This window comes from Xenopus tropicalis, chromosome 1 (genome assembly GCF_000004195.4).
Source record: "Xenopus tropicalis strain Nigerian chromosome 1, UCB_Xtro_10.0, whole genome shotgun sequence".
Lineage (NCBI taxonomy): Eukaryota > Metazoa > Chordata > Amphibia > Anura > Pipidae > Xenopus > Xenopus tropicalis.
Window position 1 is genome coordinate 103,863,349 of NC_030677.2, and position 27,308 is coordinate 103,890,656.

Sequence of the window (27,308 nt, forward strand, 5' to 3'; positions counted from 1 at the left end):
CTTTAATATGTGAGGTAATGTGGTAATGATGTACTTTATTACAAATCTAGCGCATTTTTAAATATATATATATATATATATATATATATGGTAATATTTGCCCTTAAGGCTTGTTTTTCACATTATTAATATCCTATATCTAATCACCATCTTGGCAAAAGTCGCCCTTTCTCGCCCTCCATCGTAAATAATTTATATACTGCCATGTCGCAGTGGACACATATAGAACAAGCGCTATTAGAATGGGAAACATTTCCCGGTCACCAAGTCAACTAATCCCACCCCTCCATGCGTCACAGGAGCGGCGATTTATCAGTGGTCGGTGGTATTCACCTATCCGAACCTTTTATTTTGCCACAGAAGGGCGGACTTGCTGCGCAGACGCCACGCCCACCACCAATTCGCAGCTGTCAATCAGGAAACGTCGTCTTGTGCTGTGCAGGTGCAGGGAGAGAGCTGCTGCATTGGTGCAATAGGAGCTGAGCCGAACCCGGAGAGAAAGGTAAGCAAAATGGCTTATGGATAAATCTGTAGGCTTTCAGGGATGGAAAAGAACCCACTGAGGGAATGAATGACTGATGGTTATCTAATTGGTTGCTAGGCTATGGCTGCTAGGGAATTGTGCAAGATGTAACCTTCATTTGTCATGGGCAAAGATGCTCAGTGCATCTCCTCATCAGCCAGAAATATGGAGAACGCGGAGTCATTATCCACTTACCTAATATCACTTGTGTATTTCCATGGAAAATACTAGAAACGGCAGTCTGCACTATTTGGGTTTGGGGCTGTGAGCAGAGCTGAATGAAATCCCCCCCCCAGTTCCTTTCTTTCCTTTACGATTTATTTGCTATGAAGGGTGATGGGGGAGGGAAGTGCTGGATCCCTGATGTGCAGCCACACAACCATTCTTTCTGCATACAGCTCCCTATGCTATGCATTAACTGCCTCATCCCATACACACGCACAATATATATATATATATATATATATATATATATATATATAATTATTACACACACTCACAATTTGTAAAAGCTCTTAGTCTTGCTGAAATACAGGCTTGTTTTGCCTTAATGCAGAAGGCTAGAGGATTGCAGTAATTAGAACTGGGTGTAGCTGTAATTGAAGAGCTATTTAAAAGATCACATTGCATTTTAAAGAAGGGGTTGCGTTTTGTAATAGATTTATAGGGGGATGGAAGGGCATATGTTATGTTCTGTGTGATTTCAGTGATGAGGAATATCCTGCTATCACATATACGAATGGCTATTTTCAAACACGAGAGTTTAAAATATCAACCTTGAATAATTTATGGGGGTATCTGAATAGGGTATCTGCATTTTTTTTCTGGATTGTGATACAAATCTGCAGTCAAATGCATCAAATCTATAGCTGTCAGTTTGCAAAGTGATTGATGTCTAAGGTTATTCAAATGTCTTTTTTTCCACTTCTTTTACAAGCAGGATATGCCAGAAATACAATGCAGAGCACACTCAATAAATTTAAACATGTTTGCTTCATACAAAAGTCATTCCCTTATCTATACATATGTTTACTGTTAAAACATTCAGTATATGCTATTAATGATACTAAGATTGAGCAAATATGAAATACTCCAAATTATTGAAACAGTGGTGTATCTTTAGATTGGAACTAATAATTCTTTTTCATCTGATTGACCATTGTTGAGGTTTGTCACCCCAAAACATCAACCACCATATATAAGTCTATAATTAAAAGCTCAACCTCCTCATCAGCATAAGAGCAGGTTTTTTTCAGCTGCCTCTTCAGCATAAAAGGTTGATGAAAAGGGGTCAGTAGATATTACATACATATCCAAATACCATACATATACAGGTATGGGATCCCTTATCCAGAAACCCGTTATCCAGAAAGTTCTGAATTACGGAAAGGCCAGCTCCCATAGACTCCAGTATAAGCAAATAATTCTAATTTTTAAAAATGATTTCCTTTTTCTCTGTAATAATACAACAGTACCTTTTACTTGATCCCAACTAACATACAATTAATCCTTATTGGAGGCAAAACAAGCCTATTGGGTTTATTTAATATTTAATTGATTTTTAGCAGACTTAAGTTATGAGGATCCAAATTACGGAAAGATCCCTTATCTGGAAAACCCCAGGTCCCAAGCATTCTGGATAACAGGTCCTATACCTGTACTAGATTTCCAAATAAAGTAAACTGTTATAGAAAAAAAAGATATTCATTCTAATGGAAGACTTGCAAACTCATTAGGCATCCGCAGTAAATTAGTCTGATCAACTAGCATAGAATAATCATTCAGAAGAGCTTTTTATGCAGTATGGCCTAAAGTGCCCTGCGATTCTTGTGCTTGTGCTGTAAAAAAACCTAATACGTCTGTACTGTGTTGTTGTCTAAGTGGTACCAGTGGTCGAACTACTAGAGGGGGGAAGGGGGTTACGACTCCACCAGAGACTGCCTGCCAGTGGTGCCTCCCTAGGGGATGCCACTAATGATATTGCTATTTTATGCTGCTTTAAACCATGCCATGGGTAAGGAAAATGGGGGTGGTGCAACAGGGAAACTAGCTGAGATTGTATACCCAGGCCTGTAGGGCTTACGTTATGTTACTAGGTGGTAATTGATAGTAACAGTAATGCAGGTAATCAGATAAAGACTCAACCTGAAAAATTATTAAGAGAGTTTATTTAGTCTTCATTGACTGACTTTCTTCATTGCTTAAACCTTAAAGGAAAAGTTACATTGAATCTATTCTACCCTACTCCAATAATTGCCCTATTCTTCTCAGTGTTTATTATTTTAAATGCTTTGTTAGAAAATACCTTATAAAATGTTACATCCGGTCATTTCATATACGGCGATCCAGAAGATGCAGAATCCACTATGCGACGATCGACATCTCCTCCTAGCCTTCCTTCTGTACAGGAAGGAGTCGGGCTAGGAGGAGATGACGATCATCGCATAGTGGATTCTGGATCGCTGTATTTGAAATGACTGGATGCAAATAAAGCAATAAACACTGGGAAGGATAGGGCAATTATTGGAGTAGGGTAGAATAGATTTTTTTACTAAAATTTTAGTGTTACTTTTCCTTTAACTGTCCTAATCTCATGGGGAGAGCTTGGAAAGCAATCTTTGCCACCAACAGGCATATTATTAACATTCTTTCTGACCAAATAAGAGCTTGTTTAATTTCAGGTATTCAAAATATATTAAGAAAATTCAAAGTAATAGTTTTATATGACCCAAAACATATCCTGTTATGTGGGGCAGATAAATGTAATAATCTGAGGGAGGAAAAAAAAATAAAACACTTGTAGGTTTTAAATGCATATCTGCAGGTACTGCACTGGCTAATTGATGCAGTCCTCACTAGACTTTTCCTATCCCCTTCATTGCAATGCAGTATTTTGGCCCTAGGGCCAAACAACCTCATTAGCATGATATAACCCACCCAAGGCTTATCACTAACTGGTTAGGCTTTTTGTACAAAATATAAACTGCAATTTTATAAAGGGGATACTCTAAATGCACTTACCTTATATTTTAAGATTGTCACATACAGTTTTTTTCAGCCAGTGTATTTTATCTGGCTTAAAGTCTGACTGTCTCCCATGGTTTCCATTGACCTGACAGGTTTTGGCCTGAAAGTGCTCACATCTTCACTTTTGCATATTTCCTACTTAAGACAAGAAGAGCTGCAAGAGGGGTTCTAAATTATAACAGAAATGGATGACAGGGAATGCTAAAACGAGAGTATAAGTTACATATATGTGTATGCACTTTTCTCTAGATTTGGATGCACATTCATTTGGTTTCTGTAAAGCATACCTTTTGTTTGGGGACCCTACGGCTCTCAATGAACTATTCACAACATACTGTCCTTTATTAAGGGAGTATATGAAAAAGTGACATCTACTACATCATCCAGAAATGGACACACTTTTTAAAATGGGCAATTTATAAAATGTAGAATCGGTCACAATAATGGGCAAATAAAGCCCCAAAAGGTATGGCTACATTTTATTTGTTCTGTACCTTAGAATTGCTGTGTAGCAGCACTCTACCACTTTAGTTAGGACACCTGTGTATTCTCCCTCACTTACTTCTCATGTTCCTTGGGCGTAGCCTTGAATTTATTAAGATGTAGTAAATAAAGTTCTAACGGACGCTTTACTTGCAGCCGCCACACTCGGATCCAATCAAGTACACAATCCACAATTTTGTTATTTTGGTTGGATTGTAACATTATTCTAGCTGTGGCAGGCTTCCCACCTTGTAGTTGCTTTCTTAGTCATCAAAACTTTCACTTTCTCATTAAAAAGGTAAGTTCAACTGTTTCTGTGTAAAGAATTTAAGAAATAGGTTATAATGAACCTGTGGTTGGCCCTGTATAGCTTTTCAGTAACCAAAATCAATACAGAAATTACTTGTAGCTCTCTCAATAACAACAAAAAAACATGCAAGTTTTTTGAACACTGCATAAGAATATAAATATCTTTTGTTTGAGCATTTGTTGTTCAGTCAGATGCTCAGTTGTTTTTGACTGTCTTACCTGTTCTAGGGTTGCCAAGGACATTGCCATCAAACATTACTTTTACCAGCCTGGCTGGCAAAATACTGGCCAGATGACAATCTTAACTAGTGCTCATTCATACCTGGCCTGTTGGGGTATTTATTTGAAAGGATTTTTCCATTCATTTTGCCCTCCCCATATCATGTTCCTCATTTGCACAGGTTGTCACTATTAAAGCTAAAGAAGTTCCCAATATATCTTAACCATAGACCTGATTGGCTGCAGTGACCACATTTGACCAGTTCAGTAATAGTATCAAATATCTTCATGCTTCCATATTTTCTTGAATGAGAAGCAGAGAGAGAGAGAGATGCTACCAGATTCCTAGTACTACTTTAATCCAATACATTTTATCAGTTCCTACCCCATAATTTGATAATACTGAAACATATCTAATTCGCTTTGGTTGTTGGCCAAAGCTTTTCTACTGATCACGAACAGTGCATTCTGTTCTTCTGCCCAGTAATTTGTTTGCTGCTCACTATGCAGGCTTTGGATTTAGTTGCAGTGCCAGCAGCTGCTGAAATGTAACTCATTGCACTGCTTAGTTGGTACCCAACCTATGAAAAATTTGCATTTAAATTACCATGATATATTTTTTTCATGCCTCTGGGGTTAGCACTTTTTTAGTTTATAAAAGGAAGTGGCTATGTCGGATGAAATCCTTGTTGCTGGTAAATATTTATAGAAGAATATTTTTTGCCCTCTAATACAGTCGATACAGATGATTTGCAGTATGAATTTTATTTGCTGCAATTTGAATTAAAGGGCACCTGTCACCCTGAAATTGTTTCCCCCACCAGCCTGCACTCTAGGGGGAAAAATGTTTTTTTCTTTTCCCAGTCTTGCTCCCAGTGCAGGCAGCCATGTTGTATAGCGCACATAATGAGCAGCAACTGTGATGAAATGTTATAGTGACCACATCCAACTGACCTGAAGTATACTAAATTTGGAGTGGTGTATTTTAACTTTTAGAAAGCTATTCAAAAGAAAGGTGGCTATAAAGTTCATTTGTGACACATTTGTAAAACTTCTGATTGAGTATATATTCGCACATGTACATTATGTTCATATCTATCTGTACATGTTCACTTGTAAATTCCTGTTTATAGAAATTAGCAACCTGTACATTATGTTCATATCTATTTGCAAATTCCTAACTATAGCTAACAGCAACTTGTATATATTGTTCATACACTGTAAACTTATAATTATAGTTACTTCCATCTGTATACTAAGCTTACATAATATCCTGTACATTATGTTCATATCTATCTGCAAATTCCTGACTACAGTTAATAATACTTGTATATATGGTTCATCCATTGTAAATTCATAAGCATGGTTACTAGTAATCTGTATATATGCTCACTAATGAATCTTCTGTAATAGGTACCCATAGCTCTCCCTGCACATATCAACATATTTCGTTGCCTTGTACGTGTACATGTGTAATGACAATAAAGTTGAATCTAATCTAATCTAATACAGTTATTCCAGGGTAGCCAGATACAAAAGTGCTATGATATGCATATTGAAGCGCTTAAATTTACCAGGAGTAACTTTTTGCCACCCCTGGAAAAAAAAAATCACCCTTTTTATCTCTTCTGAGGCTGTATACCATTCTCCCACAATGGGAGGGACTATGGATTTAAATTTTGTAGGCCTTGCTGGCCTTTATCATAAAGGTGTTATTAAGTACCTGCTGAGTGAATGAATTATAATGTATTATGACCAGGGGTAAATGTCTTGTTCAGGTTTCATGGCTGTTATTCCCTGGGTTAAAAAAGAAAACAATTTGTTCCATTTCCATATCTCTTAGTTATGTTACCCAATGTGGTTTTTTTTTCTGCCAGCAGAGAAAATGCCAATCCTAGGCCATCAAGATCTGTCTGTCACTAAGCTCACAGGGCATATTTTGTCCAAAAAACGCACACTTAAGTGTTTTTGGCCAATATCTTCCACGTGTGCTCACCTACAGACATATCCTATTCATGCCTGTAGCCTATACACATGGGGTGGCATCTGGGTTTAAAAATGCATAATGCGACAGCCTTAAGGGATGGCAGATGTAGGGTAGAGCAGGAGGGAGTTTGAGAGAAGAAGAGAGAGCAGAAGGGATGGTGGGGGGAAGGGAAGAGCAGATAACATACTGTAGCTAAAGCAGACTGTAAAAGGAAGAGACCGAGAAGTAGAAGGGAGAATTGAGAACAGTGGTTAAAAAAAAAAAAGGAGTGATAAAGAGAAGATAGATATATATGTACATCTGATCTCTACTTTTACAAGGTGTTTTCCTTCTGGGCAAAATTACTGTACTTTGCTAGTCACGTCAGCAAGTTGTTAATGCTCAGACTGTGGATTTTGCTGCAAAAATGCAAAATCCACCCTCATCTGTTAACTAACAGGCCAGTGCAGTGACTGTCAATTTTGGGCAGAAGGAATCGGATCTGTGCTTTCTTCCTGGCGCAGATATGCCTTGAAAATGCCTTGTGTGGCATGGCGCAGGGAAGCATAAACGTGCAATTTAAATTTGAATGTTTGCTTATTTATTAAAAAATCTGAATTTAAGAAAACCAGTTGAAACAAATAGTGGAACAAAAAGCAAACACCTCAAGTTTGTGCACAAAAAAATTTGAAAAATACTGGATTTCAAGTTACAAATCTTGATAAGGCTGTCTTAGTGTAATAATTTCTATACCACTAGAGAAGCTATATTTTATATTAAATGAATGCAAGCTATAATTTAATGTAATCAGACATTTGTGAATGGCTCCTTATTGTGTCCTTGATAAACAGAAGTGTGAAGTGAATAGAAGAAAATGGATTAGCTTGTTATCTGCATTGGAATCTTATGCAGTTTTCCCTTGATTGGCCCTAGGAATTGGGTACTTGTGTGACCTTTCTTCTTGCTGGGCTGTGAAATATCCTTTGCCTACCTGAAGATTTCCCTGGGGCTTTAATTAATCACTGAAGTATCATTCCGGTGAAAAGCTATGCAGGGCAGAATTAGGGATTGTCGGCATATATGCTGATTAGAAATATGTGTTTTTTTCCTATGTATGAATATATGTATATCTGTAAAAACAGAAGAAATGCTGACTGTTATCTGCAATTCTACACAAGATCTCAGCATCATGACAGAAATGTTAAATATAGATGCTGCATCTTGTATCTGGAAACCTAGTATTCAGCTCTATATCCTTTTTGTCTGCAATAATAAAACAGTATCTTGTGCTTGATCAGGCCTGGACTGGCAATCTGTGGATTCTAGCAAACGCCAGAGCGGCTGCTATGAGGTGCCATAGACGGACAATATTTATTGGGCTTGTGGGGGGCTGTTTGGACCTCTGTGTACTTGAAATACCAGGGCCTATTTTGAATTCCAGCCTGTGCATGTGTTTGTCTGTACCCATATTGTTCCAAGTTCTATCCCACACTGTGGCATGGAACCCAAAAATTGGTCCGCATGCTTAGGAGAATAGATCACTATAATCCCCTTAATTAACAAATAAATTAAAATTTCCTCATAATAGAATGTTATAAAGTTTTTTTCATTCTGACAGAAACTTTAGGTTGCTGACTCTGGACTTTATTCATGGTGAAGTTAAGAATCTCTGCTATAGTCCCTTTGAGAATGCTCAATACTATTTATCACTGTCACTGTCCTAAAAATGCTTGCTTTAGCAAGAAGCCTAGTAGAAACATTTATCGTAACCATTCTAGCTTTGCTTATCTAAAATCTGGGGCCAGTTCATGGGCTTTTTATGCAAACAGATCTCATGGAAATTATTTGGAATGTAAAAAGTAGTCTTGCAATATAGTGTTGCCTTTTGATACACTGTTAATTGTGGAAAGACTATTTTTTCTTAGTATTACAACTAATTTGTGGCTGTGTGTAGACAGCTGTTTACATACAGCTGGGTTTGCCACTTAAAGGGCTAGTAACATTAAAAACTAAAATTAGAAATAAAAGAAACATTAAAATCTGAAAGGAGACCTCCTGTATAGCATAATTGACTCCCCCCCCCCCCAACATGTAGGCAATAATGAATAATATATGGTACTGGTTTCAATCTGGGATAAAAATTATCACGTTTAACAATGGCCCATTTCTTGGAGCTCCATATAGATCTTCTTAAGTTCCTGTCCGTGTTTCAAATGAGGGTGGGCATGTAATAATGGTCCCTGGCAAAAGCACAATAGTAGGGGGATAGCCAACCATAGCCCTGAGTCACACAAGCAAAGACAGGGTTCAGTTCCCTACCAGGTCAGCCTAACTGCTGGGAAAAGAGGCAGAAGGACGTGGAACAGATCAGTGCGACTAGTAGGGTTTTTGGAGAGATTTCTAATAAATCAGCACAAAACTTTTTCAAGAACATTTCTTAGAAATTAGGGGCATATTTATTAAGCTGTTTAAAATGAATTTGTTAAAAAACTGCATAAAAAGCTGTGTAAAATAAACCGAGAAGATCGGTGTCCGAACGCCAGATTTTACGCAGAAGAAAAAACGTGTAAAAATTACGCAGATTTTGAGCTGTTTTTACACAGTGAAGCCTGCCGATGTGTGGCTAATTTTCTCACCATTTTTTACACAGCATAATAAATATGCCCCTTAGAGTATAATGCACTGGCATATTTTTTTTTTTTACACAGTGTGCTCACAGACTATGGCTGTATTGACTTACTCTGTGCTGTCAAGGCAGCCATATTGTCTCATGTGCCATCACCATGAATATTTCTTGGCACAACTGTCAAGAAAACTGTTTTTTTTCTGAAATAAAAGATAATTATTTAAAAGTAACAATAAACTGTAGCCTCACAGAGCAATTGTTTTGTGGCTGCCGGAGTCAGTGACCCCCATTTGAAAGTTGGAAAGAGTGAGAAGAAGAAAGCATGTAATTAAAAAACAATAAAATGTTTTGGCCATTCTATAACATACTAAAAGTTAACTTGAAAGTGAACTGCCAATGAGGCCAAACATGAGCCACAGATGTAACTTTCCAGTAGGTTGTGTGGCAGCATTTGGCACTGTGAATGTCAGTTAATTTAAACTCTGATCATACAGGTCTGACATATGGGTATGAGCCCTTAGCATTCTCTGGCAATGTACAAGTGAAGTAAAACTATGCCCTCCAGAATGAACACTAACCAACAGATAGTTTATATCATATTTAGTTTATATCATATTAAGTAATTGCCCTACTAAAGAATCTAACCAAAGTGAAATATATATTACAGTAAATATTGCCCTTTTACATGTTTTACCTTGAGCCACCATTTTGTGATAGTCTCACACTAATGAGATCACAGTAATGCAGCTCTAACTGTAACACTGTAACAGAAAGAAGTGGGAGTAAAAGACAAAACTTTGGCCACTGATTGGTTGATGAGACATTTGTATGTGTCCCCTTGGTTTGTGTGCACCATGAATTGTAAAGTCCCAGAGGGCGTCCCCTAGTAATTAAAATGGCAATTTTCTATTTAGGATTACCCAATAGCACATACTACTAAAAAGTATATTCTTATTAAAATGTCTTATTTAGATTTATAGAGACCTACATTGTTTAGGGGTATACTTTTCCTTTAAACAAGAAGAAAGCAGTGGACGGATTGCAAATTAGAAATCTTTAATTGTATGAAATATCCTAAACATATGTGTATATTCCTGTGAATATCAGCGCAAATTGCCTCCAGTCAGCAGAACTAAAGATACAGGGTTTATATTTTCCCCTCTCTTACTTGATTCATTGGTTGTTTACTCTTGGATTCACACACCCCCCCATTCAGCAGACAGAACTGTAAATTTATACCACAAAATAAAAGGTGTTTTCTCCACACAGTAACTGCTGGATACATTTGCATAATAAGAGAAAAATAGTAGAAAAGCGGAGCACAGAAAAAACTTTTTTTTTATAGAATAAAAATATATGTTTATTTCATCATTTAAAAATAAGACAGAGCATATTCACCTCTTTAGCTTAATAATAATAAGAGAAAGAAATAGATATTCAGCGTTGGAGCCCATGTGACAGATTCCCTTCCCCCATGCATATGTTGAGCCAAATGCAGTATCCCAGGGCTGAATAAAAAGCAAATAGTGGGATTCAGGCTGAGGTACATAGGGAGCATGCATCCCTGAGGAACTAGTGCAACCAATGACCCAGGAACCTGCTGACCTTAATAGACTATACATGTCTAATCCAATTGCCTACGCAGCACTACACAAAGTACAGACCAAACACTGTATAGGATATGCAGTATTTTCTGCATTATGCTCAATATTTGTAGGGTTTTGTTTCTTGTGTCTTCTTGTATTTTTCTGGTATTTCTGTACTTGCCATTAAAAGGGATGTCAGGTGCAGTGTACCACAGATTTCCTATTTTATGTATCGTTTTAACTGCTGAAGTACTGGCCAGTACAGCCATTTTGACTGCAGGATTTAGGGTGTCCCCAAAGTAGCAAATTTGGCTCATGTTGGATATTTATTTTGGGCCTAAAAACCATCCAGTTTCTGTTGTTTAGATGCATGATAGGTTAAGGTGTGTATTTAAGTGAAGGGCATTTTCCTACTTTTTTTTAGTTTTTAACCCACTCTGCATACAAAAAACTAGTATGGAAATCGATTACATGAATTTCTTTTTGTGTTGCAGTTGACAAGAATCATGCCAGCACCCTTAAGATGTCTTAATCATTTTCTGATGCTTAAAACCACATCCCGCAATGTCTCTGTTGTCTTGGTTTCCCAAGGGAATATGCAGCATCTGAGATTGTCTCTGTCTCTGTAGGCCCTTGGTATCATAACCTTGGTTAATAAACACGGCTATAGAAATATATCTTCCATTTCCAGTCTTATCGCTTTGTGTAATGTCTTTGATTTGACCCTTTACTGTCAAGAGTATCTGCTTTCTGCAACAACAAACCATAATCCATCATTTCTATATTTAGATGTGCAGCTCTGTCTTATGCCCTTTTTTTTTTTTTCTTCCATTTTGTTAATGGATTTACACACAGAATGCAATAAATTTTCCTGCCATTCCCATTCATTTTGCTCTGATCTGATAACACAGTGGCTGCAACAAAAAGGGTAATTTTTAGGTTGACTGGTATACATCAGTGTTTGAGTTTTCTCTAAAAAATGTGGTGCCTAGCATCTTAAGTACCCAAGAAAAGCCCCTACAAGTTCTATTTGACTTTAATGTAAACTGACCTGTTTTTGGTCCCATATTGCACATTGAAGTGTTTTACAGTCCAAGTACTGTGTACCGGCAGTGTCAAGTTGAAAGGGATGGTGGGTCTAGTGGGGTTGAGTCACACCCTCTACAAATGACATTTCTATGGGAAACAAAAAACACTACAAAAAAGTGCAAAGAAATGTATAATATAATAGAGTATGCTAAATGGTGCAATACACCTTGTGCTTGGTGCCTAACAACATTACATGTCATGGGAATCTAACACACCTAAATGTAATAGTGCTGAGTTCTCATACCTGGCAACCTGAGACTCAATGTACAAATCTGATGTTGACATAATGATTAGCTTATTAACAATTTCTACCAATGTATTCTCTAATTCTCAGCTATGGCCCAATTAAGCTTAAATTAAAAATTATAGATATCAACCAATGCTAGACGCAAAACTTATAACTGGAACTTCACACACTCTATTAGAGTATTTAAAAGGGAATTGTCTCTTGTGTGTAACCTATTTATTAATACATACTGGTATATGTTTGCCTGGCCGGGCCTGTAAGATAAATAGCCACAATCTGTAGATTCTAGCAAATGCCAGAGGGGCTGCTGTAAGTTGCCATAGACAGTCCTTATTTAGCGGACTTATGGGGAGGGGGAATTGGGCCTCTGTGTACTCGAAATGCCAGGGCCTATTTGGAATCTCAGTTCAGGCCTGAGTGTTTAGTACATGTAGCTTGTTTACCAAATAAAAATGTATCTTGCCTACATTCATTTCATTGCTATATGTCTAAACCAGTTCTACATATGGTGATAGGACAAGTGTTATCTGCCTGTATGTGGGAAGAAATGGGCTCATTGCCTAAAACTAGTTGGTATATTGGACTAATAAATAGGTGTATTGCATTGAAATGGGCATTCTTCTTGCTCCTTCATTATTATACTATTTAACTGTGCCTTGGATTAGGCATACCACTAGATACTGCAGTGGCCATGTTGCACAACAAAATCCTTGTATTGAAAAGCACAGAATTAACTGTTATCCATAGTTTATCTGTTTAGTTGAGAGAGAATTCGAATCAGGAACACAAAGAAAGCCACCCCCCTCTCAAAGTCAAGGGAAGAAAGTTTTGGAAAAATAAGCAAGATGGTGTTGCATGTATAAAACTGTATCTTTAACAGACCTGTAATCTATAATGCCAAAGCAGTGGAGTGGCTATTTCTGGCTGCATTGTCTTTATATATTGCACTATTTTAATAGCTTTGTGAAGACAGATGCTCATTCAGGCATGCAACCGGGATCCTGAATATTTAACACTGTCAAGCAAGCTGTGGTGTTTTGCATGAGTTCTCTTGCTATGATCATCAACTATAAATCTATCCAGTTTAGAAAACTTACTTGGCCTTAGGCACTGATGCATAGGGTATAAATATACTGGGTCTATGCAGTGGGCTTTTTACAGTCAAGCTAAGGTCTTGTGGGCTGGAGAATATTAGCAAAATGTTTTTATGGAATTGAAGACCGTGTCTATTCATGGTCAGTTACTATTAAAGGGGTGGTTCACCTTTAAGTTAAGTTTTAGTATGTTATGTTACTGAGCAACTTTTCAATTGGTCTTCATTATTTAGTTGTTTTTTTTTATTGTTTTAATTATTTGCCGCCTTCTGACTCTTTCAAGGTTTCAAATGGGGGTTACTGACCCCAGCAACTATCCTCTCTCCTATCCATATATCAGTCTCAGTCAAATTATTCCCTGGCTCCTAAAATAATTTGGACCTCAGCAACCAAATAGCTGCTGAAACTCCAGACAGCTGATTCTTCATTATTTGCTTTTTTTTTTTTTTTGTTTCCTTTTTCGTGCTATATGGAAAACATACAATAAAGTGGGGCAACATACATTTAGGGCTGATGATATAACCTGAGACATATGTGCCCCTGTGATAAATTTAGATTTAAATATGCTTGCACCCAAATTCACTAGTTTACTAATCCTTTTCTTCTAGTTTGCAGTACCCTTTGGCTTTTATTTTTGTCTCTTGGTATAGTTATTCATTGATTGGAGCTGATGTAGGGCTTTCCCAAATGCTAAATAGTTTCCAGGGTATTTTGTCTCTTGGGCATTGCTTACATCATTAATAAATGCAAATTCATTTTGCATGTACAATTAATCTTAAATTGATTAAGGCATAGCATTGCCCAAAGAGCTTATCTAACCATATAGTAAGCTATGTATATCTGTTAGCATGTTACATATGTGTTGGTGTTTTAAATACATATTGGATTAAATACTGGAATTGGCATAGTATTTGGGTCTTTATTATCCTAAAAAAAATTAATGTCTCAGTTAAAAATAATAAAAAAAAACAAATAGCAATTAATATGAGGTATGTTATCAATTCTAAATAAAATTGTCACCCAGACATAATCTGAGTACCTGGAGAGAAAAAAACCAAAAGATAAAAAAGCAATGTATTGAATATCAGATGGAGACACATTTAGTTACTAAATGCCATTGTGTGAACGTTCTTTCTCCTCTACGCACGCCTTGTATAATGTACTGTTATTCAAAACCTAGCACTGCTGCTAGATCTGGTTGCCAGTTCCCATTGACTTCCTGAAGCAAGGATGTATCTTTTATAGCAACTGTCCAAGGTTGCTGGGGGGCGGGTAGGTAGAGTTGAGCAGGCTTTCAAATACAAATTATGTACAGTACATTACATGAACTGGTCCTTTAGATATACACCAACCTGTGAGAAAGGGTTTTCTATTAAATAATAGTCACACTCTTGCACCAATTTTATCATTTAAAAATAATGGTACTGGTGAGCAATTTTATCATTTAAATATAGGTACAGGTATGGGACCTGTTATCCTGAATGCTTGAGACCTGGGGTTTTCTGGATAAGGGATCTTCCCGTAATTTGGATCTCCATAACAATATTTAAATGTTAAAAATCGTTTAAAAATAGAATAAATGCAATAGGATTGTTCTGCCCCCAATAAGTATTAATTATATCTTAGTTGGGATTAAGTTCAAGCTACTGTTTTATAATTACAGAGAAAAAGGAAATCATTTTTAAAAATGAGAATTATTTACTTATGATGGAGTCTGTGGGAGATGGCCTTTCCGTAATTCAGATCTTTCTGGATAATAGGTTTCCGGGTTAAGGAATCCCATACCTGTACTAGTGAGCAGACATCCCCTCTTTTCTTTAAAGAACAAAAAAAGTAGTTTTATTGGATATTCTGTAGTTTATATTAAAAAAAATAAGGAACCTAATTTATGAAAGGTTGACATGGTCATTTATTAAGTGATTTCCAGGAAGATGGAAAAAGATTGCTTACTGTTGAGTAAGGAAGGATGCTTACCCCAATTAGAGGATCAACTTTAAAAGTGCAGTATATTTTAGATGTGGCATAGGAGTATTTTCTATAGGCACTGCCAGATACTAGTGTACTGTTAAATTATTAAAAAGAAATTATATAGCTTTAGTGCTTTTTTCATTATTTATCAAATTCAGGACATGGTTATATGGCAGACTGTGCAGCCAGAATTGGCAGTGGAACATTCAGTGTCATATCTCCCAAAAGCCAGTATTAGGGTGAAGACACACAGAGCTACTAGTAGCAGCTACTTGTCGTGGCTACTAAAATAGACAATGCTGATCATTTACTGATAACTGTCTCTATGTGTGTTTTAGCAGAGGCAATTCTCAGTATTGTCTATGGCATGGGTATTTTCTGGCGTTTAGTAGCCCTGAAAAAGTAGCTGCTAATAATTAGCTCTGTGTATCTTCAGTCTTAGGGTAGAACAAAGCTATAAATAAAACTTTGGACAGTGATATTCTTAGACAGTATGTGGTTGGGCTTTATTTTGTGTTGATTATAAATTATTCAACTTTTTATATTTGTTATTAGACAGTGTCTTCCAAACCTGCCTGAGTTATACAAGGGCTGGGTGGGCCATGTTGCAGTGACACAGTGGAGTTACAGATAAATAGCATTAAATATTTATACTTTGAAATCGCCAACTCTGCTTTGGGCCCCCTGCCTGTGCCTATTTTGAATAGAAAAAAGTGGTAAAATGTCATAATTTGACTTAATTAAAAAATAGCTTTGTCAGTTGCAGCCTAATATTTGTCCATGTTTTTAAATTGTTTTTTGTTCTGTAGATGCAGTAGAACAGTACCACCAGCAATGATTTTCATTGCATGCAAAACAATCCATATTTCACATGCAATTCATATACAGTATGTTTGTTGCCATCCTTTTTGTTTTAATCATGTGAGGGAGGGGTGCTTGGGAATATATGGTTGTCACCAATAGGTGGGAATGCTCCAATAAATGCTGAAATTACAAACATATGAAAATTATGGTTTTTTTTCTGTAAGACAGAGGATTATCTGAGAGAATAAAGTAGAAATACTAAGCAATTATTTTCTTGCGTCACATTCTATGTTTAATCCCACTCCAGAGTCTTGAGGTCTGGTTGCCATAGCATTGAGCCTATAACTTGTTAACACAGCATTTTTTTCCTTCCACTCATCACCAGTCTCTTCCTTTCTCTCTCTTTTTCTGCAGATGGCATCTGCTACAGACTCCCGTTATGGCCAGAAAGAGTCCTCAGATCAGAACTTTGATTATATGTTCAAGATCTTAATTATTGGGAACAGCAGTGTGGGCAAAACCTCTTTTCTCTTCCGATATGCGGACGACTCATTTACCCCAGCATTTGTCAGCACGGTGGGAATTGACTTCAAAGTGAAAACTATTTACAGGAATGACAAAAGAATCAAGCTGCAGATCTGGGTAAGGCTGTAATTAGTCAAGAAACATCTCTTTGTTAATACCTCTAATTGCAGCTGTAAAGGTTTTGGTTCTGTGCCTAGTAACAAAATGTAGCACCTGTATTTCTCAGCCCGTGTTAACACTGCCAAATATTTCCATTTTTCTCAATTTTTCTAGCCAATGCCAATGTAGTAAACATATTGAATCAAACGATGCATTTCACTTTTGTTGATTCCTATGGGTTTCCGGATAAGGGATCCCATACCTGTGCAGTACGGAAACCCATTATTCAGAAAGCTCCAAATTTCAGGAAGTCCATCTCCCATAGACTCCATTATAAGCAAGCAATTCACATTTTTAAGATTTTCGTACTTTGTATGTAATTGTAACTAATATATAATGAATACTTATTGGAGGCAAAACAATTTGATTGGGTATAATTAATATTTTAGCAGACTTAAGGCATGGTAATCCAAATTACAGAAAGATCTCTTATCCAGAGTGCTTGGGACCTGGGGTTTTCTGGATAAAAGATCCCATAACCGTATTCACAGTTAATGCAATATTTTTTCTGAAATTTAAATATACAAATTAGGGTTCTGATTCAGTAAGCATTTAGCCAAATCCAAAAAATATGGATTCAGTGCCACCCTAAAATAGAAATAAACAGTCATAATGGTGTAAAAGGATGTACAGGATGCTTTGGTAGTGGTGATTTTAGGGCATTAAATCAGATGCCATAACAGATTCCTTTCCTTCTGGAAAAAGGGGACCTTAGTGACTTACTGAAATTAAACATAATTCAAAGTCAGCGTAAAGGTCTAATGGACAAACATGAAATATGTGGGATAATGCAAATGTCAAGAAGCCATGAGCAGCCAACTGGAAGAACTAGAGAAGTAAGTGTGAAAGGGGCTAAAAAGGGAAAAATCTGTGCTATTAAACCAGTAGTTTGAGATACATACTTTAGTTGGCTACAGGGACATCAAGGCAATCTGTGCATTGGCATTCTGGTTAAGGTTCTCACTGTATTTATTGCACAGTGAACATTTTAGCTTGTTAACCCTCCTCACCCTAAACTCTCTTGTTCTTCCATTTTGTTGCTGTCATAACCTTTAGAAAACATGTTCCAATATCTTCCATTGATGAGATATATAAAAACAGACAGCAAGTTTGGATACATTATGCTGAATTTAAAGGAAAAGGAGAGCCTACAAGGCACAAAGAACTAAATAATGGGCGCATTAAACCATCTATAGTTGTACTGCTTAGACTGTATTGCACGCTATATGCCCCAAAAAAACAAAAAATATGAATGGTTCCCTTGCCTCAAAAAAGAGTTTAAGGAATTGTATTACACATGTTTTTTTACATTGATCAAGCTCTTAAATATCTATCATTTGGAGTAACAGCCATAATTACAGATATCAAACAGCTCTGATAAAGACTATAGAGGCAGCTGCTGTTTCTGTACCCAAGTTCCCCCGCCTTGCTTCTCTGCTGAAAATATACCAATTAGTCAGGATCTGAAAAAAAGGAAAGAAGAGGCCACATTTAAAAATCTTGTGGTTGCATCTTAAAAGGGGAAAGTATTGTCTAAAAGTGATCCGCTAAGTAAGTTACTACAACTTTCCATTTAGTAGAATTCATCATTTATGCAGTAAGATTCATGATCAAGAGAATAATAAGTATTTTTTTCCTTTGTGAAAACACTGATATGCTGTTGTTTTAGTTGCAGCCCCGTGGCAAGTAGTGGCATATCTAGACCCCCCGTTAGTATTTAAGTATAGAATTTGACATGCCAGTCATATAAGTCTCCATGATTTATGCAAGCAATTGGACAGAATCTCAGAACTGCTTTAAGGTGGCCATACACAGGCCAATTTCACCTGGTGATATTAGTCCTTTAGACCGATTCAGCAGCTTATCTGCCCATGTGTGGGTACCAGCAACAGGCCTCCCCAAGCAGCATCTGGCCTGAAATTGGTCAGATGTTGATCGGGCAGGTTTGATTTTTCGGTCAGATCGTTGTTGTGGCCCCTGATCTGACACCGCCTATGCCCGCTGCTATTGTGCAGGTTTTAATTCTTTGTAATTAACCCGATATTACCCACCCTTAGGTGGGCATATGGGGAGAAGATCCGCTCATTTGAAAGAGCCGCTTTTTAGCGAGGTTGCCAGTGTATAGCCACCTTTAGACTCCAAGCCCAGAGATGCCTAGGATTCAGAAATAGGACTTTCTTTTCATGATGTGAGAAAGGAGGAGACTGGCCTTCCATTCAGAACCTTGGACAGTGCGCACACCACTAATGCTCTAGTATAGCGTGGCACTGAAGGGCTGTAGGGAACTGTATGAAGCCAAATTATGTGTAAAATAAATTCTGTTCCACTTCTTAGCATCACTCGCATGTGAGTAAAGCGAGATTGAGAGATTATATCAACGTTACTAAGTCTTTTTCCAGTACATTTTCACAGGAGCATCTGAGTACTGGGGTGTTTTCTAAACTAAGATTTTTAGTGAAACCGTATTTAGTTGTATGAAATTAAATCAAATGTGAAAAACTGGCTGTGAAAAATGTGGGTATCCTTGTAGTTTTGATAATTTGAATGCATGTAACTGCTCAGTACTGATTACAGGCAACACCAAATTGGTTGGATTAGCTTGTTAAGGGCTCTGGTACACGGGGAGATTAGTCGCACGCGGCAAAACTCCCTGCTCGCGGGCGACTAATCTCCCCGAGTTGCCTTCCCCCTGCCATCCCACCGGCGAACATGTAAGTCGCCGGCGGGATGGCAGACGCGGCGGGGCGATTTTGGGAAATCGCCGAAAAAGCCTCGCGGTGGGATGGCAGGGGGAAGGCAACTCGGGGAGATTAGTCGCCCGCGAGCAGGGAGTTTTGCCGCGGGCGACTAATCTCCCCGTGTACCAGAGCCCTAAGTCTTGAACTTCATAGGCAGGTGTGTCCAATCATGAGAACATGTATTTAAGGTGGCCAATTGCAAGTTGTGCTTCTGTTTGACAGCATGGGATCCACAAAGATTGTTCAGTATCACGGTTTAGGGGAAGGCTACAAAAGGCTATCTCAGAGGTTTAAACTGTGAGTTTCTACTGTTAGGAATGTAATCAGGAAATGGAAGGCCACAGGCACAGTTGCTGTAAAACCCAGGTCTGACAGGCCATAATAATACAGGAGCAGCATATGCGGAGGATTGTGAGAATGGTTACAAGCAATCCAAAGATCACCTCCAAAGACCTGCAAGAATATCTTGGTGTATATGATGGTGTATCTGTACATCGTTCTACAATTCAGCGCAATTTGCACAAAGAACATCTGTATGGCAGGGTGATGAGAAAGAAGCCCTTTCTGCACTCACACCACAAACCGAGTCGTTTGTTGTATGCAAAAGCTCATTTACACAAGCCAGAGTCGTTTTGGAACAAAGTGGATTCTGGATGGCGATATTTTTGACCATTTGTCCAGACACTCATCAAAGGCTATAGGAGGTGTCTAGAGGCTGTTACATTTGCAAAAGGAGGCTTAACTAAGTATTGATGTAATATCTCTGTTGGGGTGCCCAAATGTATGCACCTGTCTAATTTTGTTATGATGCATATGGCATATTTTCTGTTAATTCAATAAACTATGTCACTGCTGAAATACAACTGCTTCCATAAGGCATGCTATATATTATATTCCCAAACATTTCAAATGACTGTATATCTGGGCCATCTCAGCCACCATAGGGTATGATACCCCTTATTGCTATGGCCCTAGAAATGTGTCATTTTTTGTCAGTGACTGTCCCTAAAACCAGCAGTAGGCAATTGAGGATATTTAAAAGAGCACTCTGGGGGGAAAAATGTAAATTAAAGGAGAAAGGAGAAACTGAAAGAGAAAAAAAGGCCTGGAAATAATATAAAAAATATTGGGTTCCTTGTTAGAGGTCTCTATGCTAGGATTAGGATAAGGAGAATAGGATCCTAAAGTGACAGATGGATTGTTACTTTCTGACTTGATCTCAGTTCTAACATCGTTTCATACTTGTTTGCAATAAAGGCTTCAAATTTGGTAACATATTGATTTCGTGCTTGTTCTTCTTTTTGATTTTGTGCTTATTTCTCACTTTTAGTGGGCTATGGTTGATTGGTTAAGAGAAAGTGGTATAGTAGGGTGGGTAAAGGTATGAGGATAGGGTTATTGGGGTGGGGAAAGCAAGATAGGGGTAGAGGGAGGTTAAAAGTTACCGGTTCACATTGATCTCTATTCCGAGCTATCTGCTGGCTCTCCAGGTATTGGGCCCATGGATACCACTCCAGTTCCCCCTTGTAGCTCTTATCCAGTAATCTATTTTTGATCGATTCCATGGCTTTGATCCAATTTATTTTTGTTATCAGTGTTGGTGTGCCAGGTATATTAGGTTGCTTCCAGTTGGCTGCTAATAGTGTTCTTGCTGCCGTTAGGATGTGAGCTGTCAGTTTACGTGTTTGTTTGGGTTGTGTAGTTTCTTGTTTGTATTCCTAAGAGGAAGAGTTGTGGAGTGGATTCAACAGTGGTGTGGAGGACCTCGGAGAGTAGAGTTGCTACCTTTTGCCAGAATTCCTGGGCTATTTTGCATGTCCACCATGTGTGTAGGAATGATCCTTATTCTCTGCATCCCCTAAAGCAGGTTGATAGTTCTGGGTTGTTTGTAAGTTTACTAATGCGAGTTGGGGTGTAGTACCATCTAAAAATGATCTTATATGCTCTTTCGCTTGAGACTGCACAGATCGAGGTTTTGCTAGCTGTGGTTAATATACGTGACCAAGCTTTTTCTGGTATTGTGGATCCTAGGTCGTCTTCCCATTTTGTCATGTATGTTTGTTGTAGGGGTGTTGTATCTGCCGCTAGTCGGTAGTATAGTAAAGATATTAGGTGCATTGGCTGAGATTGCCTATATGAGTATGTGAGTGTTTGGCTTGTTTGCATTTTGATTTTTGTTTCTAAGAAATTTTTAATCTGTAGGTATTGAAAGAGTTGGGTGTTTGGGATCTCATATTTGTCTGTGCATTCTTGAAATGTTATGACTTTTTGTTCTGGTGCAAGGGCTTTTAACATAGTCAAGTTTGCAGCTATCCAGGGTTTGAAATTTGTAGAGGCACAGCCTGGTATGAATTCTTTGTTAAATATTGTTTTGAGTTTGGAGTTGGTGGGGCTCAGTTTTGATTTGTGTGCTGTTGTGTCCCAAAGGTCTAATGCGTGTTTAGAAGTTGGTAGTAATTCTGCTGTAGTTATTCTTGACTGTTTAGGTATCCAAAACAGATGTGCTAGTTGTAGGGGTGAAGTAAATTGGTTTTCTATCGTTTTCCATGGCTCTTTTGTGGGCGTTTATCATGGCCTCTAACCTACTTGCTAGATAATAGTGGTATATGTGAGGGAGTCCAAGGCCCCCCAAGGCTTTGGGCTTGGTCATGATTGGTGCTTTGATTCTGGGTTTTTTACCTCCCCAGACGAAATTTATAGATTTTTGGAGAGCAGTTGCTGTATGTTCTGGGAATTGTATTGGGAGTGTTCTAAATAGGTATAGTATTCTTGGGAGTAGGGTCATCTTTACTGCTGCTATCCTACCGAACCAGGAAAGGTGGTACGAGTGCCAAGTGATTAGGTCCTTTTTGAGTTTTTCTATTAATTTGGGGTAATTGGCGTTATAGAGAGTTTGGTAGGAGGAGGTTACAAGCACGAGTTTTAATGTGGCTTTAACACTTCTTTATACAACCTGGTACAAAGGCTGAACTATATGCTTTATTGTCTTCTTCCATGTAGAGAACTTTGGGCTTTTTAAAACTTAATGAAGATACAGCATGTGGTTTGTGGGCGGTTCTTGGAATAGTTGACTACTTTAATTGGCAGATTTTTTCAGTACACGCAAGACATCAGCTCATTATCTTGGAACTGTAAAGGCAGGGGTGATATCTATTTACAAATGATTTTTGCCTATTCATTATGCATTGCTGCACTAAGCCTCTTATTTCACCATTCTTTACTGTGTGTAGAAGCTGTATTTACAAAGAATTAAAACCTGCACAATTGCAGTGGCACTTTCCTTTACTAAATATAAATTGTACTGCAAAGGTGTGTTGCTTTATTTTGCTTTCCTTGCAAGAAAATACTAGTACGACTTTGTATTTTACAAAGCCTTACAAGCCATCTGTTGTTGATATGGAACACATTATAAAAAAAAAAACAGATTTCTTATCACTGAAGTTGGACGACTGTTGTTGAAATCCAGTGTCCTCTTTGTAAATTGTCTGGAAATGCTTTTTCATTTGATTGTTAGGTGATTTTTTGGCAAAACCCCAGCAGTTCATGGTCGGCTTCTAATCTCATTTCATTCTGCCCAAGTCTATATCTTATCAATAAATCACATACAGCAATACATTTATTCCAGAGCTTTAGTGATACTTTAATCTTAAATGGTAAATCAGCCTTGAGGCTGCTACAGCAACAGCTCACAAACTGTTCTCCAAGGTTGCTCAATGTCGCACACTGCATAAATCCTCTAATATAGAGAGACCGTTGTTTCCAAATGGTCTAGAATGGAGAGATTTTGATAAATATGTCCATTTCGGAAATGTAAATGTGCTCTCACTCCGACTCAAGTTTTCAGCTTGAAAAGGGGGTGGCATTGGGGGTGCTGCCTCAGACGGCAGCAGCCCCAAAATCAACGCTGTCTCTGTGAGTTTAGGTAGGGGGGGTGCTGGCCTGACTGCAGCTACAATGATTTGAGATCAGCCCAAAAAACACGAAACCGTGCATTCTCTGGCCAACACTGTACCTATCAGTGCAGCTACAGAGCTGTAGATGAGAGTTGATCCGCTTCTCTCTGCCTGCCTACAAAATGCAGGTGGTACACCCAGGGCTGTTTCCATCTCTAATGCCTAAGGCAATGCCAACCCCTGAGCTTACCTTTTCAGCACCGGAGGGTAAGGGGGGGTGGGGTGCATCGCTAGTACAGAGAGTGCAGTTGCGCTCCCTGCACTAGAAGTTTCCAGGAGAGGCTTTTTGCCACCTCTGGTAACTTACAAATTTCTCATCTTGCCTCATTGCAGCAGTCCCCCTGAGTACAACACTTGTAAATGTGGCCTAAAGAAGTAGAGGAGGGTAATGCATATAATGGGAAGTAGGAGAGAGAAAGAGGTTGCAAAAGGCACAAGAGAAAGGTCAAGGGCAAAAGAGAAAAAGGACTTCCAATCTCCTGTGTTTCTTCCCTATTAACATTGCCATTAAGTATAATTTTAAAAGGTAAAGCATTAGGAAAGCAAAGCAGGAGAGCGGTATGGGACTGAGGAGAGGATGGAACAATTAGAAGAGAGGGAAAGGGGATAGATAAGCAGAAAATGAAAAGATAGAAGGAAAAAAACCAGATCAGAAAATGTAGGAAGAAGACTTTACAGCATGGAAAGACGTGAGAATAAATATCTATACATTATGGTGGGAAGGTGCCAATAAACTTTGGTCTTTTGGGACTCTCTTCACCTTTATTGGAATTGCTTATTTCCAGTGCATGTGCACACAACAGTAACCCTGGGCAGAGGGAAAAGGTAATCTTGAGTAAATGCGCTACCTTGACCCTGAGACAATTTGTGCAGTCAGTTTGTATAGGGTGGAAGGTGAAATCTAATTGATTAATAATCTTTTGGGATAAGACACACAGAGAGAAAAGAAACAATTTAAAAAGCACAGGTAAGATGGCAGAAAAAAGAGATAACAGAAGAAGATAAAAGCAGGCTAGAGATGGTAACGAATGAAATGCAAATGTAAATGGAAATACAGCAAGGAAAAGCAACTAGAAAAGCAGAAAACATAAGAGAAGAAGGTACAAAATTAGGAATATATAAATATTAAGGTCTGTTGTACCTGTCAATATACATGCAGGTACCCACATTTATTCATGTTGGGGCTAAATAATAGTGGGAGTACTTACTGGCTTTGTAGTTGAAAAATGGTCCGTTTGTCACACTGTAGAAATATCTCTTGTTTAGGCCTGCCCTCCAACAGTTAAAGCTACCAACACTGCTAAAAGCCTGGAGGGGCCAAGTCAGCAGCTAATGGATTGTGTTTGGTGTTCAAGACTAGATCTACTTAGGCTCACTCACTGGTGGTGGCATGGGCAAGCAGTGAGCCACGAATTTTACACTGAGACAATAGGCAGTAAGTTACTCCATCAATGGAAATTCTGGTTACTTCTAAGACCGTCTGATGTTTCTAGGGACAAATATCTAGGGATAAATTGTAACGTGCATATTATATTGCAAGCACTACTGTACAGGATTTCAGTTTTTTTTTTCCCAGAACTAGAATAAATAGTTACAGTCCCTGTAAATTAGTGACAGCAAACTACTTTGTCTATGGAGAATGATGATGTGTCAGGTGAGAAACATAAAAGGCAAAACTAGGGAGACATAGTGGTTGGGGAAACCATATTGAATAGTTCCTCTAGAAAAAGTTTGTTTAACTGGCATTAAAACAGGCCCAGTAAAAGCAAGTTGAGTCGAAACTGTGACTTATCTATGAATAATTTATTTAAGCACATTTCTTTATGTATTTCAATGCAGTGTTTCTATTGGGTTATGATGATATATGCCTGTATATTATACACACTCTAGCTTTCTCAGTAAAATCATAAAGCAAACATTATGTATGGGTTTTTGTTAGAGCAGCTTTTCCTAGTGAAATAAATGTTAATCTTCACTATTTATATTCTAATTCTGTGCAGTACTTGAAATCATTCAGGCACCAATGCCCCTCTGCCCCTTGGAGCATTCAGCCTTATTTTTCTTATGCCTGAAGCAAAACCAGGGAATAGAAAAATGTGGCATGGGAAAAAAACAATCTTTAAGATCTCAGTAGCCTTGCTAAATGAACCCATTGCTCTCATTTAGCTAATAGGTGTCAAACTACAAATATGTGTTTTATCCTCACTAAAACAACAGGCTTCCATCTATGAGAATCCAGGCTGCAGAGAACACACAGTTGGCGGGAGATAACTCTGTCAGTCAGCAGTCATAGCTGTTGTGACACTCTCCATTAGAGATCAATTAGAGCACATTAGTCATTATCCAGACACACAGAGAAAACTGAATTGCTAAGAAATTGGTGGTTAGGAATTATGTAAGAGAAAAGCATTAGCAACCCTTTCTAGAGTGCTCTTTTCTAACAGGTGATTGGGCTCCCTCTACAAGGCAGAAAATGTAACTGTGAAAATCCCAACCTTCTATGTTTGAGTAGCATTGTACTTTTTCAGATATTTCCTCAGTAAGTATTTCCTGCTGTGTATATTTGCATAAAAACATATATATCTCTGCTCTACCTATGCCCATAGACCTGCACAGGTCTAATAATATTTAACAGTTTTCCAACCCCCCACAGCTTACATAGTTACATAGTAAGTTAGGTTGAAAAAAGACATACATCCATCACGTTCAACCATAATGCCTATATATAACCTGCCTAACTTCTAGTTGATCCAGATGAAGGCAAAAAACCCCATCTGAAGCCTCACTAATTTGCTACAGAGGGGAAAAAATTCCTTCCTGTATTCCCTCACTTGCTAAAAAGCCATCCAGCCCCTTCTTAAAGCTGTATAATGTATCAGCCAGCACGACTGATTCGGGGAGGGAATTCCACAACTTCACAACTCTCACAGTGAAAAATCTTTCCGAAACGGAACCTCCCTTCTTCTAAACGGAGTGGGTGCCCTCGTGTCCGTTGGAAGGACCTACTGGTAAATAAAACATTAGAAAGGTTATTATATGATCCCCTTATATATTTATACATAGTTATCATGTCACCTCTTAAGCGCCTCTTCTCCAGTGTAAACAGACCCAACTTGGCCAGTCTTTCTTCATAACTGAGACTTTCCATACCCTTTACCAGCTTAGTTGCCCTTCTCTGGACCCTCTCTAACTCAATAATGTCCAGTTTGAGCACTGGAGACCAAAACTGAACAGCATATTCTAGATGGGGCCTTACCAGCGCTCTGTAAAGGGGAAGAATAACCCCCTCCTCCCGTGAATCTATACCCCTTTTAATACAGCTCAAAACCTTGTTTGCCCTTCCAGCTGCTGCCTGGCATTGCTTGCTACAGCCAAGTTTATTATCTACAAGGACTCCAAGGTCCTTCTCCATTATGGATTTGCCTAGTACAGTCCCATTAAGGGTATACAGGGCTTGCATATTTTTACATCCCAGGTGCATGACCTTACATTAATCCACAATAAATCTTATCTGCCATTTAGCTGCCCAGATTGCCAGTTGGTCAAGATCCTGCTGCAGGGATGTCACATCCTGGATAGAATTGACTGGTCTGCAGAGTTTTGTGTCATCTGCAAACACTGATACATTACTCATAATACCCTCCCCTAAGTCATTTATGAACAAATTAAACAAAAGTGGACCCAGTACAGAACCCTGAGGGACCCCACTGAGAACCTTACTTCAAGTAGAGAATGTACCATTAACAACCATCCTCTGTACCCGATCCTGTAGCCAGTTTTCTACAGGATCGGGTACAGAGGGTGGTTGTTAATGGAATATTTGTTTTTATAAATGGAGGCTATGCCATTGTAGGGTGGGCAGAATCAATGATGGGGAGTCTTTGGATTCTGGCAAATGCCAGAGGGGCTGGTTTGGGCCTCTGTATACTTGATATGCTGGGGCCTATTTTGAATCTCAGTCCATGCCTGGCCTACTGTAAGATGCCATAGAC

General features: G+C 38.3%; 1 protein-coding gene across 1 annotated transcript in view; it reads left to right on the forward strand.

The window, feature by feature from the left end:
• Nucleotides 1-459: 459 nt before the first annotated feature.
• Nucleotides 460-27,308, forward strand: part of rab3a (RAB3A, member RAS oncogene family) — a 34,351-nt gene continuing 7,502 nt past the window's right edge. The window contains exons 1-2 of the mRNA NM_001016426.2: nt 460-502; nt 16,356-16,583. Coding sequence (NP_001016426.1) covers nt 16,356-16,583 — 228 coding nt within the window. The 5' untranslated portion in view covers nt 460-502. The remainder of the gene's footprint in view (nt 503-16,355; nt 16,584-27,308) is intronic.